General features: G+C 36.0%; 4 protein-coding genes across 4 annotated transcripts; 2 read left to right on the forward strand and 2 right to left on the reverse strand.

Moving 5' to 3' along the window:
- The first annotated feature begins 1,523 nt into the window (after positions 1–1,523).
- On the forward strand, positions 1,524–4,665 carry LOC106401513 (aldehyde dehydrogenase family 3 member H1). Its single transcript, XM_013842046.3, has 10 exons — positions 1,524–1,924; positions 2,621–2,689; positions 2,763–2,859; positions 2,939–3,145; positions 3,233–3,348; positions 3,470–3,574; positions 3,648–3,820; positions 3,893–3,983; positions 4,073–4,222; positions 4,317–4,665. Exons 1-10 carry the CDS (start codon positions 1,718–1,720, stop codon positions 4,548–4,550), a joined length of 1,449 nt encoding a protein of 482 aa, XP_013697500.1. The 5' UTR covers positions 1,524–1,717; the 3' UTR covers positions 4,551–4,665.
- LOC106401514 (protein psi1-like) lies at positions 4,637–6,293 on the reverse strand. Its single transcript, XM_013842048.3, has 3 exons — positions 5,954–6,293; positions 5,350–5,765; positions 4,637–5,245 (listed from the first exon to the last, which is right to left on the reverse strand). The coding sequence occupies exons 1-3, from the start codon at positions 6,173–6,175 to the stop codon at positions 4,795–4,797; spliced, it is 1,089 nt and encodes a 362-aa protein (XP_013697502.2). The 5' UTR covers positions 6,176–6,293; the 3' UTR covers positions 4,637–4,794.
- A 4,614-nt stretch (positions 6,294–10,907) lies between these two features.
- On the reverse strand, positions 10,908–19,128 carry LOC106402201 (protein CELLULOSE SYNTHASE INTERACTIVE 2). Its single transcript, XM_048756629.1, has 7 exons — positions 18,579–19,128; positions 17,758–17,832; positions 14,615–17,681; positions 11,985–14,535; positions 11,444–11,904; positions 11,248–11,364; positions 10,908–11,166 (listed from the first exon to the last, which is right to left on the reverse strand). Exons 2-7 carry the CDS (start codon positions 17,799–17,801, stop codon positions 11,014–11,016), a joined length of 6,393 nt encoding a protein of 2,130 aa, XP_048612586.1. The 5' UTR covers positions 17,802–17,832; positions 18,579–19,128; the 3' UTR covers positions 10,908–11,013.
- A 199-nt stretch (positions 19,129–19,327) lies between these two features.
- LOC106397629 (cyclin-A1-1-like) lies at positions 19,328–21,746 on the forward strand. The gene is made up of 10 exons (XM_013838247.3): positions 19,328–19,660; positions 19,751–20,015; positions 20,092–20,201; positions 20,288–20,380; positions 20,474–20,607; positions 20,701–20,776; positions 20,874–20,950; positions 21,038–21,221; positions 21,302–21,436; positions 21,517–21,746. The coding sequence occupies exons 1-10, from the start codon at positions 19,508–19,510 to the stop codon at positions 21,601–21,603; spliced, it is 1,314 nt and encodes a 437-aa protein (XP_013693701.2). The 5' UTR covers positions 19,328–19,507; the 3' UTR covers positions 21,604–21,746.
- Positions 21,747–24,304: the final 2,558 nt, after the last annotated feature.

Raw genomic sequence — 24,304 nt, forward strand, 5'->3', positions numbered from 1 at the left:
TCAGCAATGTTTTCATCCAGAATGAGAACAAATGGAGCTAATGAAATGTTCTGAGAAGGAGTGTTCAGCTCTGCTAACTGCGCATAACGTTGGATGATGCTTGCAAGATAACTCGTAGATGAAGACCGTGGGGTCTCCATAGACTGAGCAGGCAGTGCTCGCATGCCTTGGAGGTGTCTAGAGGTTTGATGTGAGTTTGCTCAACCGGGCTGGAGGATGAAAACTTCAACGACTTTAAGTGGCGGAGAGGGAATATACATCATGACTGGAGAGAGTGAGGCGGAGGAATGTAGAGCCTAGATTATGTGTGGAGTCGGATTTGAAGTTAAGGCCCAGATCTCCAATAGGAGCTTAAGAGGAAGGTTTATACCTACTACTTGCAGGAACCAATAGAGGGACAATGGGAGTGGAATCTTTTGAATGAATACCATCAATTGTAAAACGTGAATCGAAGATGAAGGCTTGAAGAAGTCCACGCCTAGTTTTTTCCCTTCTCTTAACCTTGTCCATCGAGAAAAAAAGATAAGCAAGTAGAGAAGAGAGAAGGAAGAGTTCTCATCCGATGAAAAAAAAGGAAAAACCCTGATCGCTTTCAGCTACGAGAAAGAGGAAAGAGAAAGCTGGTAAAGAATTAGATTTTTTCAACAAAGAGATCATTTAATAATTCAGGCTTACTATACCTGTAATTATTTTCACCACGATTATTGTGAGGACCATTATTATGAATTTGATTTAATGTTTAAGGCAATTCTCTGAGATGATTTCATTAAAGATGACATTTACTTTATAGATATTTAAATGTACATAATTATTTAAATAATTAAAATAAAATAAAATAAAATCATTTTGTTATTTATGAATAATACGTTTTTAATTTGAACTTTTTCAAAAAAAAAGAATTTCTTTTCAATCTTTTACTTTTAAATCCTAAAATTTTAAAATTTACTTATTTAGTTAACCCTAGGGGTGGAAGTATCTATTTACCATTTGGTGAATTTTCTTTTGGTCATCTTCAGCTCTCAGAGTTATATCCGTAATAAAAACTGTTTTGCGATCATCCTGTAGAATTTCTAACTTGTTTTTTTGGACAATTTTTTCCACTAGCTTTTTTTTGGACAAATTTCTCTAACTTTTTTTATTACTGTTTCATTAACGTTTAATTCACTCGTTCAAATCAACCACACCTAACCACTTACATTAAACCAAGCCGAACCGGGGTGGGAGGATAAACCACCCTTGACCCAGTAAGTAAGTGGGTAGCTCAGCCTCCACCTAAATGAATGATCATTGGAGTGAGTAATATCCAAATATACCAAAATTGTAGTCTACACCGAACCCAACAACCAATACACGCGCTAATATTGCACGTGCAAGAAACGCAATCACACGTGAGTTGCGAGTTCGCTTATGCTCCGCGAGTAAAACCCACACGCCTTTCTCTTCTCTCCACCATCACTCACACGTATACGCACAAACAACATTATAGTATATATTTCTTTCTTTTTTAATCTTATTTTTGACGTCTTTGAAATACTTTTTTAAAACATGGGATAAAGTTAAATATCGAAACGCATGCTTTTTCATATAAAGAAAAATCAAATCATACATCGTTTTTTCTTTTAGTATACAGGATCAAACGTCAAAAGAAAACAATCCAGCTTCTCTTGGGATCCTAGCTCGATCTCTGTCCGTGTTTGCTTACGTAAGCGTCTACGTCATGGTGAAGGTCTTCCAAGCAGCCGATGCGACCGATTTGGTGACGGAGCTTCGTCGGAGCTTCGATGACGGAGTCACTCGCGGCTACGAGTGGAGAGTCACTCAGCTTAAAAAGCTTCTCTTAATCTGCGATAACCACGAGCCTGAGATTGTCTCCGCTCTCCACGACGATCTCGGCAAGCCTGAGCTCGAGTCTTCCGTCTATGAGGTCAAACGCTTTTATGATTTCGCAGTTTTGTTTAAGAATTAATAATCAAAAAATTGAATCTAATTTTCAAATTAGAGATTTCGTTCGATTATCATACTTGTGGTCGGTGCCGTGTTGTGTTGTGTGACCATGATGTTTCTAGTTGGACACTGCATGAATAGAGAATTGAATGTTATAGGGAATCAACATAGACTCTGCAGATAGACTTTGACTCAGAATGGTAACATCCCTTCTGCAATGCAACTGCAATTAAGAGTAACAAAAATCTTTACATATACCATATATCTATACGTTTTTATAATTGTCAGAACCGCACCGTAGGCAAACCGCTTGTCCTGTACCGCTCAATCCGCGGTTACCATTCGATTCTTTTATAGAAACCAATACTAATGATAAAAAGATATTTGGTCAGGTCTTGCTGAAAGCAATACGCATTTAATGTTGCTCATGCTACTTGTGGACCTTAAAACAATTAATTTAATCAACCTTACCAACCTATGTTTTCTCTGGGATTTACACGTGTTTTCAAATACGTTTTGTTCCTTCAGACATAGAGCTGACCTTTCTCATTTAATGTTTACCAACAGAAATTGTCAGTGAGGTTGATAGCTTTCTATTCCTGTCATGTGTTGGTTTGTTTGGTTACTGCTATCTACTCGATAGTTATTTGATCATGATGGTTAATTAATTATGCAGGTAGCTCTGTTGAGAAACTCTATCAACTTAGCTGTTCAGCAGTTAAAAGACTGGATGGCACCAGATAAGGTGGTGAATGCAGAGTTTTGGTTTTTCAAACTTGTTGTTTAAACCCACTGATCATTACTCTTTTTACTTGCAGGCTAAGACTTCTCTAACAACCTTTCCTGCATCAGCAGAAATTGTGTATGAGCCTCTTGGAGTTGTGCTTGTAATCTCTGCCTGGAATTATCCCTTTCGTATGTTTAAGCACTCAATTTTACCCATTTCACATGTCTTCCTTCTGCCGCCACTTACAGTTAATTTGTTTCTTGCAAGTGTTGTCTATTGATCCTGTTATTGGTGCGATATCTGCTGGGAATGCTGTTGTCCTAAAGCCATCAGAACTAGCTCCAGCTTCATCCTCTCTGCTTGCAAAGTTACTTGAACAGTATCTAGATTCTTCTGCAGTGAGAGTTGTTGAAGGGGCTGTCACTGAAACAACTCTGCTACTGGAGCAAAAGTGGGACAAAATATTCTACACAGGTTTGGCTTAATTTGTTTCCTTTCCAAGTCTAATATGAAACACACTTGTAGTGAATTATTTCAGGAGTTCCACTCTTGCTTGGTTAGGTAGTTCTAGAATTGGGCGTATCATAATGATGGCAGCTGCAAAACATCTCACACCGGTTGTCCTGGAGCTTGGAGGAAAATCTCCTGTTGTTATAGACTCAGACACCAATCTGAAAGTACTGAAAATACTCCTTTTCCTAGATTCATCCTCTGACTTGTTTATCTAGAGGCATTGTTGCATTTCCTTTGTTTAGAGGCTGAAAGTGATATATTTTTATTCTTCTTTTTGCTACGAAGATTACTGCCAAACGGATAATTGCAGGCAAATGGGGTTGCAACAATGGACAGGCATGCATTTCTCCAGACTACATCTTGACAACAAAAGAATTTTCTCCAAAAGTGGTACGGTGAAGAAACTTAAGATTGATTTTTGCTGCACGTTTTTAATTTGACCTTTATCTTTTCTCTGCCCAAGATTGATGCACTGAAGCAAGAATTGGAGGCATTTTATGGGAAGAACCCTATGGAGTCCAAAGATATGTCACGAATTGTAAACTCGAATCACTTTGATCGCCTGTCTAAGATGTTAGAGGAGAAGGAAGTTTCTGACAAAATCGTCTATGGGGGTCAAAAGAACAGAGACAAGCTGTGAGTTCCTCTTTATATTGACGATGGATGACATCATTTCCCTTTTGTTAATCTTTTTTCTCCATCCTTCAGAAAAATTGCTCCAACAATTTTGGTCGACGTGCCATTAGATTCTCAGATAATGAGTGAAGAAATATTTGGCCCTCTCCTTCCAATCATCACGGTAAGAACCATTTGTTAATCTATGAAGGCTCTGCTTCATTTGATTATGTTTCAAAAGGCATATTTAACGATCTATTTTGTTCCGCACAGCTCAACAAGTTGGAAGAGTGTTTTGACGTGATTCGTTCTCGACCTAAGCCACTTGGTGCATATTTGTTTACCCAAAACCAGAAGTTGAAAGAGAGATTTGCCTTGACAGTTTCTGCTGGAGGCATCGTGGTCAACGACATAGCTGTTCATGTAAAAACAATCGCTCTATCCAAGCAATTGTTTAATTATCATTATAATAATAATAATAATGTATTAACATCCTAACATATCCGATATTGTGCAGCTTGCAGTTCCCACATTGCCATTCGGAGGAGTCGGTGAAAGTGGAATGGGTTCTTACCATGGTAAGTTCTCATTTGATGCTTTTAGTCACAAGAAGGCTGTTCTCTACAAAAGCTTTATAGGTGATGCAGCAATCAGGTATCCACCCTACTCTACAGGAAAGCTTAGATTGTTAAAGGCGCTTGTCAACAGCAATATACTCGAAATATTCCGAGTCATTTTAGGTTTATCTTAAAAGGTTGAAGATAAAAGAACTACACACACATTCTCTTCGATTGGGTTTTTTTTGTTGTATGTTTTGGTGTTGATGAATATTGAAAGTCTATAAATAAGTGGTTTCTTCTTTTCAACTTGGTTGTTTACAAACTTAGATGACAAAAGTACAGAGTCTCTTTGGATTTTTATTTTTTTATCTAACCATGTTGTAAAAGCCTCCCCTAAATAAAAAAGGGAAAGAAAGATTGTAACAGCAAACGCAATCAAGAAGAGTCTTCTTGAAGAATGCTCTGAATCTCTGCCCTTTGATCATCTGTAAGTTGTTGTGGGAACTTAGTCCGAAACCAAACTCTCAAATCTCCTCTCTTCTTCCCTCCCTCCTTTGGATTTGGCATACCTTTTCCTTGAACCACTGTGACATATCCAGGGTGAATAACATCTTTTATCTTCAAACTCATGTTGTCACCATCAGGTAAGGCAACACAGAACTCGAATCCCGTTAAAGCTTCGAGTAGAGAGACTTCCACCACCATTTCAAGGTCATCTCCTTCTCTTTTAAACACCCCATGCTCTTTCTCGATTATCACGAATGTCAAATCAGCCGGTACACTCCCCATTGCTTCGTTTCCTTTTCCTTCAAATGTTACTTTGGTTCCTCCTTTCCATCCTGGTTTCACTTTTATTTCCACCGTCTCTTCCTCCTCGCTCAGTTGCCTACACAACAAAGTTAAATCTTAGTTAGTCTTGTTTTTCAAAAGGACTCGTATATCCAAAATTGAGTTTTTTTTTTTTTTTTTTTTTTTGTGAAAGAAGCAAACCCTGAGGTTGTAATCACATCTCTCTTTATCTTAATCTTCTTAGTGCATCCGTTGCATAGCTCCTCGAGCGTGCAGCTTAGTTTCTTCTCCGTTGCTTGAGGTTTAGCCACTTTCGCGGACGAGCTCGAGTATAAGATTGGGTTTGCTAAGCTCCTTGGAACCGTGGTCGTCGATCTCATAAGTGTCGGCATAAATCCATTTGAATCCGTCTTGTTGCTGCTGCTGTTGCTCCTCCCTATAAAAGACAAACTCCGCATCGTAAGATTCGGATTCGTCGTGGCCGTGTTCTGGCTACAACTTCTTGAAAGAGATGACGGCTTCCTTCTCCCCACGAAACTCGCGCTGTTGTCGAATCTATAGCTACGAACCTTGCAAAAATTTGCACCTTCCACCTTGTTAGCCACCGGCTTTGATTCCTAAGAAATGGATCAACATATGTCAGTGACATGAATCTTTTTCGGACGAGGAACAAGAGTAGGTTAAACTAGTCCCCTCTCAGAACTTCTCACGTTCTCTAACCATTACAGATCCAAAAATATATTGCATTCATCTACCCAAAACTTTGAAACAATTATATTATATTTGTGAATTGTAATATCATTACCTGGAAACGGAACGCGTTAGGATCATCAGAGACGTTGAAAATCTGTTCTTCGTGATCTTTGGATTTGGTGCGGAGCTTTCGTTCGTGTTTACTGGCCTTATGGATATGGTTAGACTTTTCACGAGGCAAAACTCTTGTGATTGCTCGGAAAAGTTTAAAGAAATCACGGAGGAGAAAGCTTCGTTTCTTTGTCGAAGGCTGAGCCGCCCCATGAGTTGCCATTCACGGCGAAGAGAGAAAAGGAGAGGCAGAGAGGAAAGCTAGAGAGAAATATGAGACGTTTTTTTGTGTTTGAGAGAGATGGACGATAGAAGAAAGGTACAGAAACTGTAATGTTTTTTTTTTTCCGTTACTTCCTTTTTTAGATCAAAATATTTTGACTTTGAACGGAAACAGGTAGAGGAACATATCTTGCAACGCTTGTGTGATCATATAATCATTAAATAGGAGTTGATTCATTCCTTTCCATTTATTACATCTCAAAATAATTAGTCGCTGACTAGCTGTCACCCTACAGCATGTTTATCCATGATCCTTAAGTAAAATTTTTAATGATTATTTTATACTTTAAATGTACTTAAATGAAGTTAAGAACTTTAGTTAAGAAACTCTCATTTTGAGCGGTCCAGTGGGAGTTTCTTAATTAGGGATTCTTAAAAAAAATATTTAATGAAATTTTAATTTATTAAATAAAACATATTAAAAGATAACTTTTAAAACATATATTAAAAAAAACATAAAAACAAATATTAGTACAATAATCGAGAATAATTCGGAAAAAAAAATCCGAGCTTGAATGGAAAAATTGTCAAAGATAATGAATGGAAAAAATTCTCAAAGGTTTAATCAAAATGTTGATCAAAATTTTCATCAAGTAAGCCCACTATTTTATGAGCTTTATATATTATGGCCCAAACCCGACCCGCAGTGGAAATTTTTGGAGTAGGCCCGCGGTCCACGTCTACAATTGCCATCTCTACATCCGTGTGGTTAAATGCATTTTTCAATATAGTTTAGATATTGTTTAACTTCTTTTTTTTTTATCACGATAAAAATACAAAGATAATTATTAGTACGAATCGGAAAAAGCCTAAATGCTAGTGTCAATCCAGTGTGGCAGCGTCATGTTAACATATGAGAAAACACGCTTTCTTCTTGTTCGAGCATGTCTTAAATCTGCTTGGGTGTTACTGGAACTGTCCTTATAGACCACTTGTCCATCTTGGTAGGACGCCCATAGAGTTTTAAACTCATTAAGCTCAGTTGTAAATGTTTGCCAGTCTTCAGGTGTAGTTATCATTTTGACTAACTCCTGGGAGTCAGTAATAAAATAGTTGCAATACCGCTGATGTTGAAGTAAGCATTTTAAAGCCCAAACCAAACTTTTTAGTTCAGTGTGTAACGGCGAGATTTGCTTATGGCATCCTTGAAGCCTGAGAAGATCTATTGATCCGTCTTGAAGCTGTAAGATCCAACCTATACCACTTGTGGTTTCCTCATTCTTCCACAATCCATCCACTAATATATGAATATAGGTACTTTAGGAGGGGTACTTGGTATGTATTCTATAGTGCTTTCTCATGGTTCGATCTCTTCTTTGGCCAAGAACCATGCATTGCATTCTCGTGTCGCCAGATCGAACGTATCTATACGTGAAAAATCACGTCCATTAAATATACCAAATAATCCAAAGAAAAATCCTGGTTAATTCTTCCATGTGGAACCAGTGGTGGTTCTTGAAAGGAGATATTGGTTAACTTGCTTTGTTTAATGTGTAGAACATATACGACATATCCTATATACATATAATTACGTGATGACCTGCACCATGCGCGGGGTGAATGAACTTAAAAAATTTATAAATTTTGACTCTATAGATATTGAAAAGGTAGAAAAAGTGACATATTATACATGGTATATATTAGCAGAAATACATGTTTGATATACATATTGATGCAAAGAAAAACAATTTGAGATTGGAAGTTTACTGGAGTTTTTAGTGAACTCGGGTATCCGGATAACGATATTCTTATTATGGTAGAAAAATAGTAATTGTCCTATTAACAAAATTGTAACGTTATATTTTATTAAAATTATACCGGTTATGGAGTATGTAAAATTGTAAAAAGAATAAAAATAAATTGAAGTAAATAATATTAGGTTGAAACAAAAAGAAGTAAATAATATGAATTTACAAATTTAGTGGGCTGGTTAAGACTCGAATTTGTAAAAGAGGACCATTGTTGAACCTTAATATCGATTATGACTCAAAATACATATTGACGTCTTTTAATATATCTTTTATTTTAAAAAATATTTTTACTAAAAATTCTCGAGGGGGTACGAGATAAAGCTGATAGTCATATTAAATGCTAGTCATTTAAAATACTTTCAAAAATAGAAAGTATTATATGCATAGGGCGAACATTAAAGAATTCTACATTAAAAATGATATTTTTCTTAAAATAAATCGGAAAGAATTAAAAAATTTGCAAATTTAATGTCTGTCACCATTTGACTGTATTTTGTGGAATTGCTTATAATTTTTTTATATATGACATTTTGATTTTACAATATAACACAGTTTATATTGTCCACTCCGAAAATAAATTTTATTCACATATATAATCGTCTCTAAGTATCAACCAAAATACATGTCACAAACCAAATAATTATAGAAGAACATAATTATAAATCATTTATATATTTCAGTCCCTAAAAAATGTCATCTATCGTTCATGAATCGTAAAGAAGATATTATAACAATATGAATCGTATATATAGTCAAAACCCTATCACTTGTGAATATAAATATCAGACAATCCTATTAATTTCATATAAAATTAAAATCGTAGGTTTTCAGAGAATTATAGAAAGTATTATATGCAAGGGGAGAAAATAAAGGAAATCTATAAAATGATATTTGACTTTAAGCTTAATCGAAAAAGAATAATATAAATTTCCAAATTTAATTTCTGTCACAATTTAAGATAATTTAGAAATCTAAAAGTCTTGTTGCAAAAGTTAAGGGATTGTAAAAAAAAATTAATATGTAATTCCGTTTTGGATGTATTTTACAATCATGCAAGATATTCCATAAATTTCGACATTTTGATTTTACAATATAAAACCGTTTATATTGATGATTCCCAAAATAAATGTCATGTATCCCATAAAAATACAAAATATTAATCAAAATAAATGTCACGTAAGAAAGTTTTATAGAAGAACATAATTATGAATAGTTTATATTTCCCAGTTCCAAAAAACTGTCATGTATCATTTATGAATCGTAAAGAACATGAATCTTATAAAAACATGAATCATATGTATATAGTCAAAACCCCATCAGTTTTTAATTAAAAAAAAACATAATGTATGATAACTTCTATGAAATAATATACTCCCTCCTTTTCGTATTATTTGTCATTTTAGAGTTAAAATTTTTGTTTCATTTTAAGTGTCGTTTTATGTTTACAATGCAAAATTTAATAATAATATTTTCCATTTTATTTTTCTATTGGTTGAAACATGGTTAAGTGTATATGTAATGATGTTTTTATTTTGGAAATATGCAAAATTAAATGTTTTCTTAATTTGTGTGCATAAACCTAAAGCGACAAACAAAGTGAAACGGAGGGAGTAGCAATATTTTATATAGAACTTATAAATAATAAATTTACACTTATAAATATACATTTAACCAAATTGTCCCTATGAATATTTGTGCTACCTAACTATAGAAACTAACATAATAATTAATCTTTTAAAACAGTATTGTCTAAATGTTCATAAGTAGGCTTACTTGAAAAAAAATTGTTTTCTCACATATGTTAGGAAGCATTTGAATACGTGTAGACAAAATGTTAGGAAGAAAAAAGTTTAAAAAAGCGAAAATTGAATACTTTTAAAACATATTATTGACGAATTGTTCATGAGTAGGCTTACTCGAATAAATAAGCTTTTTTCTCACATATGTTACAAAATATTTGAATACGTGTAATGTTCGAAAGATAAAATTTAAGAGAAAATATTTAAAAAAATAATTGTAAACAATAACTATCCTTGAAAGTTTGTTTATCTATGAATTATTCTATTTTTTGTTCATGGGTAGGCTGTCTATGGCTTGTATGCGATTCTTTTATCTGTTAGTCATGGGTAAGAAGTTGATATTTGAAGAGCTTTTCGAGTATATGTTTGGGGACAAACCATTAGAGAAAAAATTATTTGTGAATGGAAACTCTTTAAATGGTTTTAATTTCTGTATTAAAAAAAAAGCTTTATGACATAGTATATACCAATCAATAACTAAGCTGTATGATTTTTATTATAGTTACACCAAAGTTGGATGGTAATGGCATTTTATGTAATTAATATAATAAAAGAAGGGCATTTTGTTTATGGCTTCGAGAAGGATTCTGAGAATGACACCTAAATAATGACATTTTGGTTAATCACACATAAGAGATAAAGTTATTTAATAATAGTGATTCTCAGATAATATAAAAGAGATATGGTTAGTGGATCAAAGTAAATTAATAGGTGTGACAATAATGTAATTTTTCTAGGTGAAAAAGGGTGGTTTATATGGCACACTGATAATCATTCTTGGTGAGCCACGTAAGCATATAAACCTTATAACAAAGTCATTTTAGCAAGATTAAATTGTAATTAATATAAAATAAAAAAATTATACTTCATCTATATCATTTTAAGAGGTGTTTAAAGTTGCTATATAAAATAACATTAAATAAAACTAATTCAACCAATAAAAAAATGTAGTATTTTATAATTGGTCAAAAATTTCAAATGACATTAAATTTTACCTAGAGTTGTGAGAACATCACTTATTTTGAAACAAAATCAAAATATTTAAACACCAGTTAAACTGATACGGTGGGAGTATATTTTTTTTAAAAACAAATCCTCAAATAATATATAAGGGATATTAAAGAATCACCAAATTAAATAATTTCATAGTTTAATATTTTTACATAAAATATTTAATCACAAATTGACAATTTAAGTTGCGTAGATAATTAAAACACTTCAAAGGGATATTAAAATGTCTGATTCGACCAAACAATCTCGACGTCTAGACTTCTGTTCGAACCATCATCTTTCTTGCTTTCCTCACTTAGGCTAAAACTTCCACTGTAACTCCCTTCTGTCAGCACTTTATCAATTGGGATCCTCACCTTCCCCAAAATTTTCTGTGATTTTGAAAACACCATTAGCTAAAGATTCTAAAAAAAATTATTTATAGTGAAAATTTTAGAAAATCAGAAACATACGTCGCGGAAAATGTTGTTTGATTTGCATACGATTTCTAGAAACTGTCTTCTAGGAGGAACAGCAAAGTCCCATGTGAAAGATTCCTTCCAAACCGGTGAGCTGGTGCGTTTCACAACCTGAACCGGTTCCGGTTAGAATCTAGTTTTTAACCTGTATCAAATAAAATCAAATTAAATCGAAACAAACCGAAGGTACCTTGGTTTTCTTTTTGGGGCAATTATCGATGATTAAGCTACAAAACGCGTTTGTGTTACCCATAGAGCGTTTCAGATTATCTCCGCGTTTGATTGCCACCGTTAAACTTCCCGGCAAACAATTCAAGAGACTGTTCCCTCTCTCGTGGAAGCTTCGCTCGGGAGATTTCGATTTCATCATCAGTTGCAGCATCGGAATCGCCTCCGCTGCTAAAACCGCCTGAGACCTCGCCGTCTCCGTCGGCATCGTTCTCCACGACTGTCTCAGCGTGTGGATCGTGTCTAACGCCGAGTCTCTTGCTTCTTTATCGCCGGATTTCAAAGCTCCGATTAAGTGAGGGATACATGCGGTTGCCGCCTCCGATGATCGGAGTTTGGGAAACGTCGTCAGAACTGCGTTTAGCGTTCTCACCACTTCCACGTTTATCATCGCAGTCGTCCATAACTCCCTCTCCATCGCAGCTGCAATGGAAGGTGAGTTAACACTAACAGTGTCTTTGATTTCAAAACCAAAACGGAAAGATCTCGATTTGCAAGCTTACCGGTTAAAGATTTGATGATTTCACAGGAGACATACTCTTGAAGTGTATGATTAGAGAAGAGAGATCTGATCATTAGAGCTGCTTGAGTAGAAACTTGTGGATTAGATGATCTAAGCATCTCTTGAACCAAACCCACACCACCAGCTTCTGCCATAGCTTTTCTGCTCGTTCTACTGTACATTGCAAAGTTCCCTAACCCACACATCACAACCATTTGCATCTCTTCGCTTGGTTCTTCCACGATCAAGCTGATTAGTGCGCGGCACGCTAAGGCCGAGTCCGTGGCTTTAGCGATTCCTTCGTGTTGAGAGATGTCTCTGAGAGCCATAGCCACTAGGAGCTTTGCGGATTCTGATCTTGTCTCTATGTCTAGTATGTACTCTGACAAAGGAGTTATTACAAGCTTGCAGAGTTTTGTCTCCCTGACCTTTGGATTGCGTAATATCAGTTCGACTAATCTTGCAGAGAGTTCTTGGCAATGGTGTGATCTTAGCAGATCAAGTAATGCGTCGAGCGCACCAGATTCAGACATTTCTACAACACTTGACGAGTCTTTCTTCTCGTGGATGATCAATGCGTCTATGGCTAAGATCACTGTGCTCTCGGCTGTTGAGAAGAGCATTTTTGTGAGAACTGATACAGGTACTGTAAAGTAATAGTGTTCTGGATTGAATCTGAGAATATTGCTTAATATGAAAGCTGCTGATTCCCATAGAGATACAGGAAGCTGAGGATCTTCGTCGATAATAACTTTTGAGAGCTCTTGGATCCCTTCGGCGTCAGCTACTTCTTTAGTCCATGTAATTGACGATTTCTCCAAACCCATTAAAGCTGTCTCTTGTAAATTTCTTACTCGGATCCCGGCAAGCTTCACAAGAGGAACAATGAGATCCTTGGTCGCAATCTCTTCTTGGAAACGTTGCGATTCAAGTAGAGAGGTCAGTAACTCTGCGGCTGCGTGTTGAACTGTTATTGATTCAGACTCTAGCAATGGTATCAAAGGCGTAATGATTGCTGAAGATGCCATGTTTATTGATTCAAGAAGCATGGGTTTCTCCAAGATGTTTGCTACTGCTTGTAAACCACCGAGTTGGCCTTGAAAGTTCAAGTCTTTTCTACGCAAAACCAAGAGGACCGGTTGTACCATTTTTATCGCCTCTTGGCTTCTAGCAACAGCACCAACGTTTGTCAAAACTCTGAAAAGCTCTGCGATTACAGAACACAAAGAGCTTGGAGAATGTGTGGAGAGTTGACCAACGCATTGCTCGATTATCCCCATTTTAATCAGATCCATTTTACGTGGAGTGTTGTCTTTAGCCATTTTTACAAGACAAGAAATCGCACCCTCGCTGATTACATAGTTTCCAGAAGCCACAAAGCCAAAGAACAGGTTCACACAATCATGTTCTTCTGCAGCCTCTGTGTATCTTTTGCTATCCAGGAGTCTGTTCACTGCAACCATCCCAGCTTCTACAGCAGTGCTTGTTCCTGACCGGATAAGTGATATAATAGGTACCATGCAATCTGCGGCGGACGAGCTTTCCCTCAAATGTTCACTGGTAAATAGAAACGCGCATATCCTCGCAGCACTTGTCTTTGATTCAAGCGATGAGCTCTCTGAATGTAAAATCTTGTAGATGTTGTCCAATGGGTTTCCTTCAATACAATTAAAAATGTCTGGCCTTGGACATTTTGCTATAGTTAGCTTCACCAAAGCAGTTAGAGCAATATCTCGTTCACTCTCCAACGTAGTCCTCAGCATTTCTACAAGTGGGGAAAGTGCTTTCCATGCTGATTCTGAATCTCTTATGTGCTCAGAGCTAAAAAGCTCACGGAGAGCTCTTGCGGCACTGTAGCGGGTACTTCCACAAGCAAGATGAAGGATTCCTATGAGCTGCTTCATGGAACTTAAAGCTGTTTTGTGATGTGTGATTTCCGGGCACTGAAAGAGTGATCCTAACAGTTCACAAACGGTGAGCTCGGTCGAATCTTGAGGACTCGAAGAAAGGTACTCGGCTAAAGCAATGAGACCTCCAGCTTCAGCGATAAGTAGTTTACTTGAATCTCCCCACTCTGCAATATTACTCAGAAGCTGAACAACTACTGGCAAGGTTTGTTTGTTTGCATTTGGTTTTACGAGATTCACCAGCAAAGGGATACTTTTCTGTGTCAGTGAACCACGTCTTAGTCTTTCATCTTTGAAGAGTGCCTCTAAAGTGGCCTCACAAGGCTTTTGTAATAGAGATAGCTCTTCTGCCAAGGCATAAAGATTCCATGTTTCTGATTCTGTGTTTCCAACCGAGTTTATCAGTGCTTCCACGATATCTGAATTCATTATTTCTGCAATGCTTTTATCATTCCTGCTAAGAACCAACGCTGCCAATACTTGTGCAGTAAAATATCCATCAATCGTTTGGTCAGATTGCATGAAAACAGCTAGAGTTGGCACAAGATTTGATACTGCTGGGGACGAAACAACGTCTTGTTCTTGAGACATAACAGCTAGGAATGATAGAAGAATCCATTTTTCTTCGGAATCCGAGACTTCCTCCTGCAAAAATAAAGATCGTAATTCAGCAACACCAACACTTGCCAACAATAGAAGAAATCTAGTAAGTATCCTTATGTACCTGTGTGTTGAACTTATATCTTTGAAGCTTCTCTGCAATAATTTCAAGTCCGTTGTCTTCCATAACAGTAAGAGTGTTGTTGGGATGAGAAGAGCAAAAAATGGATAGAAACCACATAGAGATTGTGCTTCCCAAGACAGTTACTGGATCAACCATGTCGGAGTCGCCCATCTTTAAGCACAAGTTGTTTGCGATGAAAGATCTTGGTCTTTGAATTTCAACTCTATATGAACAGCATAGAGAGTTCTGCTTTGACATATCAAGAAGACTGCTTACTAAGCTTTTCGAATGCCCTGATCTTCCAATTAGTTCAACGCATAATGTTTTGTCCTTCTTCGCTGCGCATAGAAGCAACAGAGCTCCCCCAACTTTTATTTCAGGACTAGATGAGTTGGTTGTCCTGTTAGCCAAGGAAGAAATTGATTTCGATCGTGTGACCAAAACTTCACCTAGCGCGACAAACTGTGTCTTGCAGAAGCGAGACAAAATATCTATTGCTTTATCTTGCACGAGAGGATGACCATCAGCTACACATCGGACGAGAGAGTCCAAACTGGAAGGAGCTTCGGTGAATGCGGAAAAGGGGTTATGCGAAAAGTTAGCACCATACTTAGCTTTAGCCAGCAAAGAGAGTACTTCCAAAACATCTATAAAGGCGCTGTTGTTAAGGTCAGTAGCGTTTAAGAGCTCAATGAGTTCAGGAAGACACTGATCATTTCCTTTATACACATCGTTAACCTGGAAATGCTCAAGTAAATGATGTAGAGCTTGTGAAGCATTTCTCTTCCCTTGTACTGTTCCTTCTGTTAATATTCTTGTCAAAGCAGAAACAACATCATCAGCTAATGCCTCGGCTGCAATATTTGGGTCGGAAAGAAGGTTGGCAAGAGTGGACATGGGGTTCTCTGCTGACTCGATCGGGTTTGTTTTTGCTGACTTTATCAATGGTCTGATCACTTCGACTTCTGGACCGGATAACTTCTTTTGTACAATCTTTTTCTTTGTTGGATTGGATAGAGAACCAATGGCGTGGGCTAGTTGCGTTGCAACGGCGTGAGTGTTTCCGCTTAAAAGCTTTGTGCATGGACTATCATTCTCATCAAATCCAAGACCACCACAAAGGTCTTTTCTTGAACTGAATAAATCAGCCAAGACAGAAGCTGCGTTCTCTTTCATCTTCTCGTTGGATGAGGCAAGTCTTTGGACAAGTGACCTCAATCCATTATTAGCTGCAGAACCCTTGGTGACAAATTCCTCCAACGAAGCCGATGCAAGAACATGGCCTAGAACTCTGATCAAATGAGTCTTTGATTTAGGAGCATCTCCGAGAAACAAAGCCTGTACTTGCTCGATAACACTTGGATCAGCTGTTTTAATCAGTTTCAGAAGCGTATTCGCTGAGTTCTCTTGTGCTTTTGCTCCACCGTTTTGTAGAAGTCCCAAGAGTACAGGAATAGCTCCTGCTTTCTCAACGCAAAGACGTATTTCCTCGCTGTGACAACACAGGTTCCAAAGGACACGGACCGCGTCGTCCTTTGCCTTGTGCGATACACCAGTCTCTAGTATCTGCAGTAATGGAGGAATCCCGCCTGCCGAAGTAACAGCCCATCTACTTTCTTCCACCTTGTCAGTCAAGATCGCTAAAAACTCAACTGACAGTTCTTGATGAAGTTCGCTGGACAACCCAAGAAACGGTATGAGGATTTGAATCCCTTCTCTCTTCCCAATAGCTTCCCAGACATTCTCATATTTGCATAAATTTGACAAACAAGTTATCATCCGTTCACGTGGATGGCCCGTGGCCAAGATTGTTAGCCCAACTAAAACCCTCTTAGTGTCCACATTATTGAGTGATTGTGATACATCAACATTTCCATATAGACTTGACATAGCTTCCAAGATACGTTCTTGGATTAATTGAGTATCTCGGGGCTTCAGTAGTTTCACTAGTACTCCTTCTGTTAGTGTTAGATCCAATGTTACTTTATCATCGTGACTACTTGGCTGAAACTTCCTCAGAGCATAAGCAAGAGCTCCAAGAATGTCAGCGATTGGCTCAGTGAGGCGTGGAGACAATGATAGACCTCCAAGGTACACTATCAAAGCAGACATTCCTCCGCATAAGTTTGCTAAAGCTTGTGTTCCATAACTCTGTAAGACACGTTCATTTTCTTCATCTACCGGCGAAGTAACCACTGCGCTAATCAGAAGGTGGATCCCATCCAAATCTCTAGCCACATTCTTAGCTTCTTCTGACTTCGATGTGATGGCTTCTAGAGCATTGACTACACTGGCACGAACGACAAGGTTGATTTCATCACCTAGAAGCTGAGCCAGAACTTGCACAGCACCTGACTCAACTATTTTTGACACGCTAAAAGGAAAAGTCCTAATGAGACGAGCTAAGAGAGAAGCCGCGTTTGATTGAGATACCGCGTTACTAGATTGCAGAAGCTTTAAGATGATGTCGACTCCGCCATCTTCTAGCGTTACTGTCCAGAAACAGTCTCTATCGCCGCATAGATTTCTCAAAGCTCCAACCAAATATCCTTCAACTGTTTGGTCCTGCTTCTTTTTCATCTTTAACTGATCCCATAAACTCGGTACGACGCCTTCCGTGACAAATATCTTAGTACCAACAATATCATCATCATCATCTATTCCACACAAAGAAACTTCATATATGGCCTCCGCCGCAGCTCTTCTTGCGTCCACAGAGTCAGATTTCAAGAGTGACAACAGCGGCGGGATACATCCTCCTATTAGTAGTTTAGAACGCATGTTTTCGTCTTTGCATAGAACGGTCAAGATTGAGGCGGAATTGAGTTTTGCCAAAGGGGTTCCGTTCCTGACAAGTGATATGAAGGATGGCATGGCGTTCACGTTTCGTCCAATTATCTTTCTACACTCTTTTTTACCTTTTGCTAGACCGAGAAGACGAGCGCTGCTGAGCTCTTTCTCTTGCGCCGTTGATTTCTTGGCATGAAGTTGCTCAATGAGACGTGTGATCGTGTGTGCTGCTTTCTCTATATCATCAATCTCAGGCGTCATTGTTTTATTGTTGTCCCTTCACGCAAAATCACCCATCAATTAGAGCAATGTAGAGCAGCAAAAGTGGATGTATTGGAAACATATCAATATACCTCTGCCTAGGCGAAGACACCGAAGGAGTTTCGTGCTGATTCATTTAGGAGGGAGGCTTTGACATCTTCTCCTGTCTGTAAATAATAAAACTTCAAGACTAATGGATACTAAAGAAATATGACTCCTGTTCTTGCAGTAATTTTTTTTTTTGCTGTTTCTTTTGTTACTTAAAAGTCATTTTCTTTGTGACACTTCCAAAAATAGATTCTTTCAAGGGGAATGGTTCCAGTATATTTAAAAACCTCTGATTTTGTTATTTTATATAGTGTGTTTAATCTTTTTTGTTTTTCTCATTTGATTGGTCGCGTTGATACAATTCTATATATGATATAGACGTAGAACTCAAGAAATCGTGTTTTAGATGATTTAGGCCCTGTTCATTTTTTTTAGTTGGATGTACATTTAGAGTTACCATCTGAATGGATCTAAATATTGTTTGTGTTTAAAGTTTATTTCTACACCCGAGATCATATATCTTCTAAAATAAATAAACAAAACACACGTGATGTTAATCAAAAACTAAAACAAACAAATGCAGAGTTGTTGAAAATGTGTATTCTTTTATAAGATCCAGTTTTGAACCTTTAAAACGTATGTGTTTTTATTTATTTATTTTTAAGTTCCAATTGTAAAGGAAGATTTGAATCCTAGACCTCGCCACGCCAATAAATCCAATATGCACAAAACCAGCTGTGTCAAGAAAGTTATGTTTATATAGTTTCTCCCCAATCATCAAATAGCTGATGTAAAATGTAAAAATCGTAACACATATTGAGTCATTTAAAACGCAACGTCAGATTAACTCTTTCTAATGAATTACCTTTGATTCCAGAACGTTCCACAATTCCCTCCTCCTAGGCGCAGCAAACGCCGCTCCTATATTCAGATGTTGCAGTTTTGCAATGCGTGATGATTAGTTTGAATCCTGGTTTCTTACTGAAAAGAAAACATCATCACACCGTTGCAATTTTTATGTTGTACATGTCAATTCTTGGCGAGTTGGATTTAAAAAGACTGTTAAGGATTTTCCCTCTTTTGACGTTGCAGACAAGAATCGCTGGATAGGTTGTGTGACCAATAAAAAGAGTGTTTTAAAGGTTTGACAGAGAGGAGGGAGATATCATAAATCCCAAAAAAAGAAAAGTTCTTCTTAATTATGCAACTGTTTTAAAAGATAAAACAAAAACTATTTACGTAATTTCCTGAATTTTCTCCAACTTTCACATCTTTTTTATTGTTTCCATTCCCGGACAATTTGTATCAGAAATCTAATTTAGTAACATTATATATATATTGTTTTCGTTTATCATGAATTTTCTTGGGAAAATTGTTTTTTTTTTAATGTATGCATTTCTCTTTCTTTTTGTCTGCGAGTAGAGGCTTTAGAAAAAGAAAAGCACCAAAAGTGACAGTTTGAAAATTCAAATTTGTTTTATCTTTTCTCGGCGTCTGAGATTCGAATTCAAAAAGAATATCCAACACCGATACACAGCACAAAAGAGTTGACGTGGCATTAATTAACTTAATAGGTCAGTGATGCATTCTTCGTAAGTCAGAGACATAGGAATTTAAATTTAGCTACGCTCCAGGAATAATCGCTTCCGTCAAAACAACGGACACGATCGTTTTTTATAAATTCAAAAAATACCATTCCGTCATTTAAAGTCTTATCTCTCTCTCTCTCTCTCTCTCTCTCTGGCAATTAAAACTCAAATTTCTCGAGGATTGGAGATTTAAACCCTTAAAAGAATGTCGAACACTAATCAGAATCGGCGGCCTTCCTTTACCTCGTCAGTGAAACCAATCTCTAACACGGCGGTTATGGCCAAGAAACGAGCCCCACTGGGTAACATCACTAATCAAAAGAACGAGTCACAAATCCCAAATTCATCTGTTTATTTTGTAAGCATTGCTTCATTTTTGGTGAATTTTGCCGCAACCTTTTGCTTCCTATGTGATCAATTTTGTTTGTTTTAATTTTATTTTTCTTAGGCGCATTGTTCGAACAAATCTGCGAAATTGAAGCAGGCACCAACACAACCTGTTTGCGTTAATGCTACTTCTTTGCTCTGTGAGCAAACCCAAGCGTCTTCTTCTAGCAAATCCGATGATGAATCTATGTCAATCGACGAGACAAAGTCTACATGTGATTCCTATAAGAGCCCTCGAGTTGAGTATATCGACAATGAAGATGTTTCCATCGAGAGGAAGGCATTTAGCAATCTATACATAACCCCGAGTTCAGAGACAACTAACGGTCTTTTCTCTACTTTGATTATTAGTTTTTTGTTTTTTTTGGTTTTTTTTTATTTGAATTTGTTGTTGGCTTGCAGTTAACTATTGCAGAAAATATGTATTGTCTGAAATGGAGAATAACGATGCGGATCCGCAGCTCTGTCCAACGTTTGCTTGTGATATTTACAATCATCTTCGTGCGGCCGAGGTGAATATTTTTTTTCTATTTTGATCGAGAATGTGAGTAGCTTCTCTATGGTTGGTAAGTTCTGAATTTGTAAATATATGGTATAGGCAAAGAAGCGGCCTGCTGTTGACTACATGGAGACAGTTCAAAAAGATGTAAACTCTAGTATGCGCGGAATCCTAGTGGATTGGCTTGTTGAGGTGAATTATAGTTTGTCAAATTCAGATATGTGATGGCTTTTGTCAATCTTGCCAAATGTGTGAGTACAAATTTTTTTGTTTTGTTTCTTCCAGGTATCAGAAGAGTATAGGCTTGTACCCGAGACCTTGTATCTGACAGTGAACTACATTGATAGATATCTATCTGGCAATGTGATTAGTAGACACAAGCTTCAGTTGCTCGGTGTGGCATGTATGATGGTAGCAGCGTAAGAAACGGAAATTTTCTTATCGTCTTGTTCTATTGTTCTTTCTGTTGCTTAGGCAAAATCTACTGATGCTAAATTGCTTAAATGTTTCAGAAAATATGAAGAGATATGTGCACCACAAGTCGAGGAGTTCTGCTATATCACCGATAATACATATCTCAAGGATGAGGTTTGTCTTTTAACAGGATTTTGATTAATGAGAACAAAATCCAGTAATTAAAATCATTGATTTTGTTTGCATGTGTTTCGTTTGGCTCTTCTTGCAGGTTCTTGACATGGAATCTGCTGTTTTGAATTACTTGAAGTTTGAAATGTCAGCCTCAACAGCCAAATGTTTTCTAAGGTTAGCAAAGATGATTGCTTCTTATCATTACAATATATATCTCATACAATATTACTAACCCCTTGAATCTTTAAACTTGACATTCAGACGCTTTTTTCGGGCTGCCCATGGGGTTAATGAGGCTCCGTGTATGCAGCTAGAATGTATGGCCAACTACATTGCGGAATTGTCGCTTTTGGAGTACACAATGCTCTCTCATTCTCCTTCACTTGTTGCTGCTTCTGCCATTTTCTTGGCTACGTATATTCTAGACCCAACAAGAAGACCGTGGGTATGTATCTGTACTTTGTCTAGACAGTGCTTACTTTTAAGGATCAATGTAGTAAAATGTTTATTCTTTTGGTGAATCAGAATTCGACGTTGCAACACTATACGCAGTATGGAGCGATGGAATTGAGAGGATGTGTGAAGGATCTTCAACGATTCTGCAGTAACGCTCACGTCTCTACTCTTCCTGCTGTAAGGGACAAGTACAGTCAACACAAAGTAAGTTTTGTAAGAAGTGTTATGATGTTGATGTTTTTTTTTGTTGATTAATGGGTTGACTGTTTTTTTTTTAATTGCAGTACAAGTTTGTGGCAAAGAAGTTTTGTCCATCAATTATCCCCCCAGAGTTCTTCAACAACAGCTGTATTGATCAATTTTCGAATTAACTTTGTTCCAATCTTGCGTTGGATTGTCTGATTGTTGTTGTGCCCATTTATTTTTTGCCCATAAAGTCTGCTGTTGTTGTGACCATTTATATTTTTTTCATAAAATAGCTATCTAAGTTCTCACTTTGAGAATTTCATGATTAGTGAAATCATAAAAATGGCAAAATTATTTAGATGATTAGATGAATATTCGGTTATGATAAGATGATAAGATGAGTATTGGATTTTGATAAGTTGCTTTTCATGGATAAGTCAATATCAACCAGCATACTTGATATGATATATCTACTAAATGTCAACTTAACCATGGAATGCAATTTTGTTTGGTAGATAGTATGGTTAAATGGTGAAAATATCTACTAAATCTCTATCTTCCGCGGGGAATTTGTCAATTATGACTCAAAATTTGATTTTAAATCAAATGCAAAAGTAATCCAAAAGGTTAGTGAAATTACAACTAGCCTCTTATGACCAAACAAAAAACCATAATTCATTTTTACGAATATAACCTCATAAAGTCTTTTGAGATTTTGTAAGTCTTCTTAGATTCTGTAAGTCTTCTAGAACCAGCCCCTTATAGTAGATCTTAAAAATAATTTATAAATAATTTGATAGGAAAAAAATAGTAGATCTTAAAAATAATTTATAAGATCGTAAAAATAAAATTTCCCTAGACGTAACCCCCGTAAAATCTTCCAAGAAGTCTTCTCATATAATAGATCTTAAAAATAATTTATAAATTTTGTAAAAAAATTACAATCATGTAATTATAAATAGTTGTAAGTGATATAAATTAAAATATAATAAAATTGAATTGTTTTCCACATAAATGAGAGAAAGTAGTGCGTCATGATATTTTTTTGGTTTAGGGTTTGACAACATATGTTGTAGTATTTTATGTATTCTTAGGGCTAGATTTTGGAAGCTTAACATTTTTTTGAAAAATTAAATTTTGACATATGTGTTTAATTTTGTGTATATTAAACATTTTTTAAGTTTAATGAAGTGTTTGTTTCTATTTAATTAGTTATTTGAGTTTATGATTTATATTTAGGGTCTAGAAGTCTTCTGAATCGAAAAAAAAATAATCTTATTGGAATTTTTGTCTCCTATTATAAAAAATTTTTACACATTCTCTCTCTTCCTCCTAAATGGCTGCAACAAAAATGTAATATTTCTCATTCTAAAATTGTCCAACCTCTCTCTAATCTCTTTGAACTTAAAACCACCAAACTTTATATCAATTTATAGTTATTTCATGTCTTCTCACTGATTTATTTTGTTTTTACAGGTTTTTCATTACATGGTTCTCATCTTCTACTCCTTTAAAGGTAGATTTATAAATTATATTTTCTTATTTGGTAACCTATTGTTGCTTAAAGCTCTAACCTTTTGAAAACTCTTTTGGTTGTTTTAATCTCTTACCTTATTTTAAAGTTTTTCTATGTTTTGAAGCCATTTGAATGCTGGATATGCAGGTTTTTTCAGATCTGAGACAAACGTGGAAGACTTTCAGGGAAGGCTTTCCGGACAGGGAAGTCTTCTCGGAAGTCTTCTAACATTTAATATACTAGAAAATTTCCAGGAAGTCTTTTGGAAGACTCTGGTGGAGTCTTCTCCCATCTCTCTTCTTTCATTTCAGATCTGTGTGTTTTGGTAAGTTTATATGTCTAATTTTTCTTCATTTGGTAACATGTGGTTGTTTAAAGCTCTTATCTTTTTCAAAATTTAACTTTTATTTGTAAACACCAAACATTATATCAATTTATTTTCATTACATGGTTTTCATCTTCTACTCCTTTAAAGGTAGATCTATAAATCATATTTTCTTATTTGGTAACCTCTTGTTTCTTAAAGCTCTTACTTTTTAAAATTTCTTTTGGTTGTTTTAAGCTTTTACCGTAGTTTTGAAGTTTTTCTATGTTTTGAAGCCAATTGAATATTTTTGGATATGCATGTTTTTCAAATCTAAGACAGACTTGGAAGATTTCCAGGGAAGTCTTCTCGGAAGTCTTCTAACATTTAATGCACTAGACGATTTCATGGAAATCTTTTGACAAAGTCTTCTCCAATGTCAAGAGGAGTCTAAGCTTGTCTTTGCGCTGGAATGAGCTATAATAGTTTTGTTTATGGTCTATTTTGTAATTTGTATGTGTATTCTTTTAGTTGTGAATTCTTTTGTAAATTTGAAAAAATATTAATGAAAAAAATTGGTAAATATGTTCATGTTTGCAATATTATCTTGCGAAAAGTACTTGACATTATTGAAGTTATTGATAAAACTTCAATAGCAAAACACAATAACACAAAAATTTAGTCAAATTTACTACAACTAATGGAGAAAACTTCTCTAGAAAACTTAGTCAAATTCACAAAAGATCAAAAATTACATTAGTTCAAACCTATAACAGTTTCACTAGAAGTCTTCTGTGAAGTCTTCCGGAAGACATCTTCTCAGAAGAGTTTTTGGAAGACTTAAATTTCAAGCGGGATATTTAAGTATAAGGGGAAAATTAAAATTTAAGCGGAAACTCAAATTTTAAGTAAAAATTAAAATTTCAAATTTTAAGTAAAAATTAAAATTTCAAATTTCATGAAAGTTAAAAAGTATATCTTATGATCTAAGAGGACACATTAAACCATATGACCTGATATTCTTGAAGTTACTTAACACTTTTGAAAGTTAGAAAATATATATCTT

This window comes from Brassica napus, chromosome C5 (genome assembly GCF_020379485.1).
Source record: "Brassica napus cultivar Da-Ae chromosome C5, Da-Ae, whole genome shotgun sequence".
Classification (NCBI taxonomy): domain Eukaryota; kingdom Viridiplantae; phylum Streptophyta; class Magnoliopsida; order Brassicales; family Brassicaceae; genus Brassica; species Brassica napus.